General features: G+C 44.5%; 1 protein-coding gene across 1 annotated transcript; it reads right to left on the bottom strand.

Moving 5' to 3' along the window:
* Positions 1–8,806: 8,806 nt before the first annotated feature.
* Positions 8,807–10,630, bottom strand: LOC132296565 (uncharacterized). Its single transcript, XM_059794753.1, has 3 exons — positions 10,562–10,630; positions 9,370–9,559; positions 8,807–8,988 (listed from the first exon to the last, which is right to left on the bottom strand). The coding sequence occupies exons 1-3, from the start codon at positions 10,628–10,630 to the stop codon at positions 8,807–8,809; spliced, it is 441 nt and encodes a 146-aa protein (XP_059650736.1).
* Positions 10,631–10,834: the final 204 nt, after the last annotated feature.

Genomic DNA, 10,834 nt, shown 5'->3' with positions numbered 1-10,834 from the left:
ATAAAGGGGGTGGCTTTGTCAAGGCCAAGGCAGATTACAACAACAAAGGGAGTAGTAGTGGGACTAAGCCCAACTACGGTTGTTTCATCTGCAATAGTCCCCATCGTGTTAGGGACTGTCCCAAGAGGGAGAAGCTGAGTGCTATTGTCGCTGAATCAAAAGGAGACTCAGAGTCGGAATCTGGTCCAACCCGAGTTAATCCTCTGCAAATGCTGAATGCTCTTACTGAAGAACAGTCCATGGAGTTGAAAGGGCTCATGTTTATTCAGGTGACACTGAACGGCAAGGAAGTTTTGGCAATGGTGGACACGGGGGCCACTCATAACTTCATTGCGCAGAGGGAACTATGATAGAGATCAAACCGGACCAGCTTGTTGAAGTTCCGGATTCTGTTGCTGAAATTCTAGAGGAATTTGCAGAAGTGATGCCACCAGAACTACCCAAGCAATTGCCCCCTCGACGTGCTGTTGATCATAAGATAGAGTTGGAGCCGGGTGCAAGGGCTCCTGCTCAGGCCCCATATCGGATGGCGCCTTCAGAACTGGCTGAACTGCGTAGACAGTTGGATGAGTTGCTGGAGTCTGGCTATATTCAACCATCCAAGGCACCGTATGGCGCGCCAGTGTTGTTCCAGAAGAAGCAGGATGGCTCAATGCGGATGTGTGTGGATTATAGGGCTCTGAATAAGGTGACTGTGAAGAACAAGTACCCAGTGCCCAATGCCGCAGACTTATTTGACAGGTTGTCAAGGGCATCCTATTTTACTAAGCTGGATTTACGTGCAGGCTACTGGCAGGTGCGTATAGCAGAAGGAGATGAACCCAAAACTGCATGTGTAACTCGTTATGGGTCTTATGAATTTCTTGTAATGCCGTTTGGGCTAACTAATGCCCCGGCAACCTTCTGCAACTTAATGAATAATGTGTTTTATGACTACATCGATCGCTTTGTTGTTGTTTATTTGGATGACATTGTAGTCTATAGTGAGTCATTGAAAGATCACTTAAAACATTTGAGATTGGTTTTCTCAAAACTGAAGGAGTTTCAGTTATTTGTCAAAAAGGAGAAGTGTGAGTTTTGTCGCCAAGAAGTGATGTTTTTGGGGCATTGGATCAGTAAGGGCCATGTCAGAATGGATGAGAGAAAGGTGAAAGCCATCCTTGATTGGTCTGCACCTACCAAAGTGACAGAGTTGAGATCTTTTCTAGGGTTGGCAAATTACTACAGAAAGTTTATAAAGGGGTATTCCAAGAAGGTTAGTCCTTTAACGGACTTACTGAAGAAAGACAAACAGTGGGTTTGGTCTGAGGAGTGCCATAATGCTTTTGAGATGCTTAAGCAGGCAGTGTCTACAGAACCGGTCTTGAGACTGCCTGACTTTGGTTTGCCATTTGAAGTGCATACTGATGCCTCTGATAGAGCAATTGGTGGGGTTCTAGTCCAAGAAGGACACCCATGTGCCTTTGAAAGCAGGAAGCTTAAGGATGCTGAACAGAGGTATACAACTCACGAGAAGGAGATGACTGCAGTGATACATTGTCTTGACGCATGGAAGCACTATCTGTTGGGTACTAAGTTTATAGTGGTGACTGATAATGTGGCCAATACCTACTTCAAGACACAGAAAAAGCTTACTCCAAAGCAAGCTCGTTGGCAAGAGTTTCTTGGGGAGTTCAATTTTGTGTGGGTTCACAGACCTGGAAAGCAGAATCAGGTTGCTGATGCCTTGAGTAGGAAAGAAGTGCAGGAGTATGTGGCGTCGTTGACAACGGTGTATACTGATTTCTTTGACAGAATCAAAGAGCAATCTCAGTCCGACAATGCCTATCAGAAACTAAAGCAACAGGTTACTGATGGTGAAGTCAGAAAGTACTGGATTGAAGATAATCTACTCTATGCCAGAGGAGGTAGATTATATGTTCCTGTTGGAGGTTTGAGACGGGAACTAATGCGGGAAATGCATGATCCTCAATGGGCTGGACATCCAGGGGTGGATAGAATGCTGGCGTTGATATCCAGATCATATTACTGGCCCAAGATGGAGGATGACATAGAGTTATATGTCAAGACTTGCTTGGTCTGTCAGAAAGACAAGCATGAAAGGAAGAAGGAGGCAGGGCTACTGCAACCTTTGCCTATACCAGAGCGTCCATGGCAGTCAGTTTCAATGGACTTCATTTCTGGTTTTCCCAAGGTGGAAGGTATGAGATCTATTTTTGTGGTTGTAGATAGATTCTCTAAGTATGCAATTTTTATTGCCGCACCACATGCATGCCTAGCGGAAGTTGCTGCTGGTTTATTTCATAAGTTTGTGGTGAAATGTTTTGGCTTGCCCGAAGATATTGTTAGTGATCGCGACACCAGATTTACGGGAAGGTTCTGGACAGTGCTATTTGGCTTGATGGGTTCTGAACTAAAGTTCTCCACAGCAAACCATCCTCAGACTGACGGACAGACTGAGAGGATGAACCAGTTATTGGAAGAATATCTGAGGCACTATGTCACTGCAAGTCAGAAAAATTGGCTGGAGTTGCTAGACACTGCACAATTCTCTTATAATTTGCACAGGTCTTCAGCAACTGGAATGAGTCCCTTTGAGTTGGCAACAGGGCAACAACCTCGCACACCACAGGAGGTGGCAGTGCAGAGGACAGGTGGAAGATGCCCTGCAGCATATCGATATGCCCGTTCCATGCAAGAGATGGTGGAGGAGGCACAGGACAGCCTTGCCAAGGCTGCGAGAAGGATGAAAAAGTATGCAGATAAAGGGAGAAGGCCATTAGACTTCCAAGTGGGAGACAAGGTTCTGTTGAAGTTGACTCCACAGATTTTGAAGAAGATAAGCAGCAAGACTGTTCACAGAGGGCTGATTCAGAAGTATGATGGTCCATTTGAAGTTGTGAAGAAAGTTGGGAATGTTGCTTACAGATTACAGTTACCTGAGAGACTGAAGGTCCATCCTACTTTTCATGTGAGTTTCCTCAAGCCTTTTCATGAGGACACTGCAGATACATCAAGACAGCAGGCTAAGAGAGCCCCACCTGTTATTCGGTTGCAGTTTAACAAGGAGGTGGAGAAGATTTTGTCTCACCGGACCCAGGGTCAGAGTAAGAAAAATCGCAGAACTGACTACTTGGTGCAATGGAAAGGATGCAGCAAAGCAGAGGCTAGTTGGGAAAGAGATGTGACATTATGGCAGTTTGAGAAACAGGTAAAGGAGTACTTGGACAAGTCGACGAGGGCGTCGACTTCTTCTGGTGGGGGTGGTTTGTTAGCCCCTTGACGGTTGTCCAAGGGAAGACATGGGCATTTCAAGGCCATGCCATGTCTTAGGAATACTTTGGCTTTGATTAGACAGCCATGAGGGTGCTCAGTGGGTTGTCAGCGTGCACAAGATGCTCAGCGTGCACACAAGATGCTTAAAAGGATGCTCGGCGTGCACTGGGGGTGCCCAGTGGCACTTTCGTAAATATGGCGAAAAGTGAAACTTAGAGTTTTGACTCGGGATCTTTATGGGAGATACCTTGAGTCCATAGAAGCTGGTTGGCGCAGACGGCACTTAATTTGGATGTCGGGAAAGGTCTGAAAGGCCATTATGACTCCTCAAGCATGGGTGATGTTTACTCCTGTCAGAGTGCTGGATTTCCTTAAGACTATATTAGGGGGGGGTCTGTTGAGCGCATCGGTTGGGCTATGGCATGGCTTGCTTAAAGGGCTTAGCCAATGTGTATGGGCACGTGTTGCACCACTCCAAGATGGTTGCACAAGTGGGGAGCATCCAAGATATTGAAGGGCAAATAAGTGTGCACCGACACGCGCGCTGGAGTGCAGCGGCGTGCGTGCGGGCGTGCAGGTTGGCGCACGGGTAGGCGTCCAACCTAGTGTGCGCGAGCGTCTAGCTCGGCGTGCACATGGGCGTCCAGGTGGGAGTGCAGCCACGGGCGCATGAGGGTACGAACATTGCGCGCAAAGAAGGGCACTAGTGTGTGCGCCGGCGTGCACTTTGGTGTGCACCCGAGCGTGCGCACGGGCGTGCATGGCTTGGCACGCCGTGCACTCAAAGACATATATATGTGGGTGCAGATTGGTCGACTTGGGCTAGGTTCACAAGGTTGACTCAGATGTGGCTAGAGCATGGATAACACAAAGTCATGGCTTGCGGTTACAAGAGGTGGTGGCTTAGTGGGCTCGGTTGGTTGGGGGAAGTTACTAGCACTTCCCACTCATCATGGGAAGTGGGGGAGTGCTGAGTAACCTCCCAAACATGTGGCACAATTCTGAGAGGACCAACACACAGGCGGTTAAGGGTGGTTTCCTCCACCATGCAGAATCTAACTTCTTGTGGTTATGTGGCATGAGCAGAACATGCCAACAAGTCTAGCAGTTGGGCTTGTCAACTGCATTATAGTGCTGGCTCATTTAGAGGGTGCCAGCACGACCCTAGGTGGATGGGGGTGTCATCCATCATCTTAGTGGGCAGTTATGGGCGGTTTTGAGAGTGGCCTATATAATGCTAAGGTGGGCTTTGTAGAGGGAACAGAGAAGAGGGTGTGAGCCTTGGTTGTTCCTTGTACGAACTCATGTTCCTTTGTAATATGTTTAATATGAGCAAAGGTTGGGGCTTGTCCCTGTAAACTGTGTGTGCCTTCTTTATATTTCTATATTGTGTGTATTGTGTTGTTGTGTTGGCTGAGACTTGGTGGCCCCATGTGCCATTGCAGAGGCAAAAATTCGTGGTGTAATTTAGCCCTGTGACATCTAGCAAGTCTAAGATTGTTGTGCATCCCACAATATTGCTTCCTTACCTGAAAAACACTCGGTAACTTCGGGGTAAGTAAACAAGTTTACTCGTAGGGAATGAGCATGCATAAGTTTAACTTATTACAAAGTTTGCAATTTAATATAATTCAATCCATGCTATTAAAGTGACATTAAAACTTTCAGCATAGCATAATGAGATGCAAATTCATAAAGTTAACAACTTAGAATTTAAATGCAAAATCAAACCAAAGTGGAAACTTGGATATTGCGCGGATTAAAACCGTACTTTTAGGATCACTTTAGGGCTATTAACCCATGGGTACCTTCCCCTAGTGCGCACTATAGTGTAGGGAGCTCTCTATCTCCTGTACTAGAAACAAGTCCTAGCCAAGTCAAGTTCTTGATAATATCCCAATTATCCAACAAGTTGAGCAATAAGTCATGATATATGTTACAAACACAAAAGCTCCATGAATTTAATGACTAAATCATTAGAACAATGAAATGGAAATTAATTAAACTAATTAATTAATTTCCTCTAGATATCAAGAGTTATTCAAATAATCCCAAATGAGTATATGACAAGAACTATGTCATGGCCATGCCATATATCAAGTCAAAATTGGAATACAAGCATGGTACAATTATGGAGAATTTAATCCAACTTAAATTAATTAATTCTCTAGATTTAAAAACTCATTTAAATCATGCCAAATTAATATACAACAAGATGCAAGTCATGGCCATGCCATATACCAAGTCTAAAGTGAATTATATGCAAGCTACCATTAGTCATTTATTTCTTAAATTAACATAGGACATGCATACAACTTATATATCATTACAAGAACAATTAAATCACTTGGAAAATAAATTATAACACCCCCTACCTTAATAGAGAATAGAATCTCTATAATCCAAGGCAACCAAGTTTTAAATTGGAAAACCAAAAAGGGGTTTTATAGAGGAGAGTGAGAGGAAGATAAACTGTTCCAAGCTAATAAGTCTAAGGTAAGTGGAAGGAGGCCAAAATGAATTCTCAAGCTTTAAACCAAGCTTAGTCTTCAATGGTGACTAGGTTAGGGTTCTTGAGAGGAAAAAGATGAATGAATTAAATGTGAAAATCCTAAGTTAAAATGGTGGGATTCTCCACTCACTATGTGCTCTTGTACTACCTCTCACACACACACTTGCAAGACTAAAGGTAAGTCCCATACTTGTCATAAATCTTTGGCTCATTCCTAGGCTTAATCTCAAGCCTACACTTGTCAACCATCCAAGCCAACAAGTGCACCAATCCTAGGCCAACAAGTGGGTGAATCTCCACCCTCCACATGTCATCATCCAAGGCATCAAAGTGTTTCCACACAATTGTCGACAGGTGGACCAATGAGAGTGTGACACTTATCACACTTTTCGAAAATTGCAAAAAGGTCACTTTTAAAAATATCTTCCAATTTTAAATTATAAAATGGTTCCTAAGACAAAAAAGAATTACTTTGTTTAATTACACAAAACCCCTCAAGTTTAGGATAATTACCGAAAGTTATGCATCCGTGCCCTTTACAAGAAAAGTAAACATTTAACATGCTTTTCTACAAAAGTAAAAATGTAGATATCCTGGAAATTAAATATCATGGTTGTATGCAAAGCCGGAATCAAATCCGAGCACAAAAAGTGAGGTTATGCAAGGAAAAATGAAAAACGACTAAAGGATAAAATAGGGAAAAGATGGAAAAAGAATTTCCCAAAAAAAGAAAGGAAGGAAAATGATCGGGTCATCACAACCTACCCTCCTTGAAAAGGATTTTGTCCCCGAAATCGAGTCGTACTTGAAAGAGAGAACAAATGGGAATACCGAGAGCGAACCTCCTATTTGAGGTCCCAGGTAGCCTCCTCAACGCTGTGGTGTCTCCACAAGACCTTAACCAATGGAATGGTCTTGGGTCACAAAACCTGTTCCCGTGAATCAAGAATCTGGACTTGACCTTCCTCGTAGGTCACGTCCTCATCAATAACCACATCGGTCCATCGTAAAACATATGATGGATTCGGATCGTACTTCCTCAGCATAAAAACATGAAAGACGTCATGAACCCTATCCAAGTCTAGCGGCAGTGCCAAACGATAATCAACTTCACCGACGCGCTCCAATATCTCAAATGGTCCAATGAATCTAGGAGACAACTTGCCAGTCTGGTGAAATCTCAGAAGTCCCTTGCGCGGAGAAATCTTAAGAAAGACATGGTCTCCTACCTCAAAAGATAAGGATCGTCTCCTCCTGTCTGCGTAACTCTGCTGTCTGCTCTGTGCAGTTACCAACCACTGCCGAATCAACTTGATTTTCTCTGTAGTCTCGATGATAATGTCGGGACCTAAGGCAACGGTATCACCGACTTCGGTCCAACAAACTAGAAATCTGCAAGGCCTGCCATACAATGCCTCAAAAGGTGCCATACCATTACTGGTCTGGTAATTGTTGTTGTAGGAAAACTCAACCAAAGGTAAGTAGTCCTCCCAACTACCACCGAAATCCAAGATACAAGCCCATAACATATCCTCCAATACTTGAATGGTACATTCTGACTGACCATCAGTCTAAGGATGGAATGCCGTGCTAAAATGAAGCCCCGTGTCAAGAGCCTCCTGAAAACTTTGCCAAAAATGAGATGTGAACCGCGGATCCCTATATGAAACAATGGATACAAGAACCCCGTGAAGTTTGACAATCTGTCTCACATACAGTCCGCTCAGTCTCTCTGCACTGTCTGTCACTGCCAAGGGCAAGAAGTGAGTCATCTTAGTCAACCTGTCAACTATGACCCAAAAGGCATCATTCCCTGCCTGAGACCTCGAAAGTCCCGTTACGAAATCCATAGTGATATGCTCCCATTTCCACTCAGCTACTGGTAATGGTTGCAACAATCCCGCCGGTCGCTAATGCTCTGCCTTCACTTGCTGATAAGTAAGGCATCGAGCCACAAACTGTGAAACATCTTGTTTCATGCCCTGCCACCAAAACTGTTGCCACAGATTGTGATACATCTTCGTACCACCAGGATAAACTGAGAGCCGAGAGTGGTGAAACTCTCTAAGAACGTCTTCACGACAAGGCAAAAGAACAAACATCATCCCCTTGTACCTAAGACCATCGTCTAAATGTAAGGTCCAACCCTCTACATTCTCACCTTCTAAAATCCGAACATGGATAGCCTTCATCTCCCCATCCTCCAACTATGCCTCAATAACTCTACTAATAAGAGCCGGTTGAGCCACAAGGCTAAACAAAATAGCCGATGAAACGTCCTCATAAGACTGTAAACCAAGGTTTACAATTTCTTCTAACATCATCCATCTATGAATGGAAATGCCAGCAAGAGTCCCCCGTGACTTCCAACTTAATGCGTCAGCCACCACATTGCCCTTACTCGGATGGTACTGTAACTCAAAGTCATAGTCCTCCATGAACTCAACCCATCTGCGTTGTCTCAAGTTCAAATCCTTTTGAGAGAAGAGATACTTGAGACTCTTGTGGTCAGAGAAAACCTCAAACTTCTCCCCATACAAATAGTGTCTCCACCCCTTCAGGGCAAAGATTACTGTTGCTAACTCTAAATCATGTATCGGATAATTCAACTCGTGAGTCTTCAACTGTCGAGACTCGTAAGCAACCACCCGCTGTCTGCATCAAGACACAATTCAAACATTCCCGTAAAGCATCACAGAAGATCACATAACCCAAAATAAGTTCAGGAATGATCAACACTGGAGCTGATGTCAACCTGACCTTCAACTCTTGAAAAGCAAACTCACATGCCTTGCTCCATGCGAACTTAACCCCCTTGCGGGTAAGTCGAGTCATAGGTGCTTCTAAACGAGAGAAATCTAGAACAAATCTCCTATAATAGCCAGCTAGGCTAAGAAAACTTCAAATCTCAAACATTGTCTTCGGACGTTCCCAATCCATCACCGATTCGATCTTTGACGGATCTACTGCAACACCGCCCCCTGACACAACATGTCCAAGGAACTTCACTTCTGGTAGTCAAAATTCAGATTTCTCGAACTTGTCATACAACTGATTATCCCTAAGGATCTGTAATACTGTCCTTAAATGATACTCATGCTCCTCTACCAAAGTTGAGTATATGAGAATGTCATCAACAAAAACCACAACGAACTGATCAAGATGGTTACTAAATACATGGTTCATTAAGTCCATAAAATCTGCTGGAGTATTGGTCAAACCAAATGGCATCACTAGAAACTCATACTGGCCATACCATATGCGGAAAGCGGTCTTGGATACATCCTCATCCTTAACCCTCAACTGATAGTAACCCAATCTTAAATCAATCTTCGAAAAACAAGTGGCTCCCTTCAACTGATCAAACAAGTCATCAATCCTAGGCAAAGGATACCTGTTTTTGATTGTGATGTGGTTCAGCTTGCGATAATTGATGCAAAGTCTCAAAGACCCATCCTTCTTCTTCGCAAAAAAAAAAAAAAACGGTGCTTCCTAAGGTGAAGCACTAGGACGAATAAAGCCTTTAGCTTTCAAATCATCCAATTGACCTTTTAGCTCATCAAGCTCTGCCGGTGCCATACGGTACAGTGCCATAGAGATCGGTGCAGTACCGGGAATAACGTCGATGGCAAAGACAACTTCACGAAGAGGAGGAAGCTCGGTCAACTCCTCTGAAAAGACATCCAGAAACTCCACAACAATTGCTGGATAACCGCGATCGATGCTATCCTCGTCGGCTAATAGGCTAGCCAAGTAGGACCTATGGCGACTCTAGTCACCGATGCTGAAAATCATCATCGAGTGGGAATCGCTCCGATCTCCCACGAAGTGAAAACAATCTCCCTTGGGAGTGCAAACAGACACTCACCCGCGAAAGCAATCGATCGTGGCTCGAAAGAAAGACAACTAGTTCATCCCGAGAATGATGTCAAAGCTTGTCATGTTAAAAATGATGAAATCAAACTCTAAAGTCCGCCTAGTTATCTCAATAGCGCAACCCCGACAAACATTGTCCAAAAACACTGGACCCCCAGCTGGTATGTCAACATAAAGGAAACCATCCCGCTGTGTGACCTCCAGACCCAATGAATGTGCAAATGAAGCAGATATAAATGAATGTGATGCACCTGTGTCATTAAGGACTCTAGCCCAAGAATTGAAAATTGGAAAGATACCTCAAACTGTAGAAGTCTCTACGGAGGTATCGGCCTGTGGTAATGCGTAAGCTCGTCCCTGATAAGAACTAACTGGTGGCGCCACTGTCTGTGGTGCCTGTGGCACCCTAAAACCTGACTGAGCAACTACAGATTATGCTGGTGTGGCCTGTGAACCAGTGCCACCCTATGCTCTGCTTCGTGGATGAGGGCAATCTTTCCTCATGTGACCAAGCTGCTTGCAGTAGTTGCAAGTCCCCTGAAACCCCTTTGTCGAAGCTATAGGCTTACTAGCCTGTGATTAACTGGTTTGTGGCTGAAGCTGCGGGCAGCGAGGCTTGATATGCCCTGGCTACTGACAATGGTGACAAATCACTCCTCAGGCTGACCCCGACGATACTAGAACTGTAGATGCAGACCAAGCCTGCTGTGACTATCCCTGAGTGCATGAACTGTCCTCGGCCTTAGCCTTCTTCCACTGATTCCCGGAAGATGACAGAGTGTCGCTGCGAGGCTGTTTATGTAAACCCCTGATCTATAACTGATCTTGTTCCTCTGCCTCAGCTAGTATTGCCCTCTGGACCACCTCTCTGTAGGTCCTCAAATCAAGAATTGAGACCCGTGGCCTAATGTCAAGATGTAGTCCATCCTGAAATTTCACTGCCCTAGCCTCATCTGTCGCCACCATGTCCTCGGCATAACGAGAAAGAGAAATAAATCGTGTCTCATACTCAATAACACTCATAGTGTCCTAATAAAAACTTGTGAATTATATCCTCATCTCCCACCTCATCGCCCTAGGAAAGAAGCGCTCGAAGAACAATGTCCTAAACTCCCCCCAAGTTATCACCTCCACATTGTCGATATTAGTTATAGACCTCTACCAGATATC

Source organism: Cornus florida, unplaced genomic scaffold, assembly GCF_030987335.1.
Source record: "Cornus florida cultivar Cherokee Brave unplaced genomic scaffold, ASM3098733v1 CherokeeBrave_3.0.0_Hap2_Chr02, whole genome shotgun sequence".
NCBI classification, from domain to species: domain Eukaryota; kingdom Viridiplantae; phylum Streptophyta; class Magnoliopsida; order Cornales; family Cornaceae; genus Cornus; species Cornus florida.
Note: the sequence above shows the minus strand (reverse complement) of the source record. Positions and strands in the feature narration are given on the sequence as shown.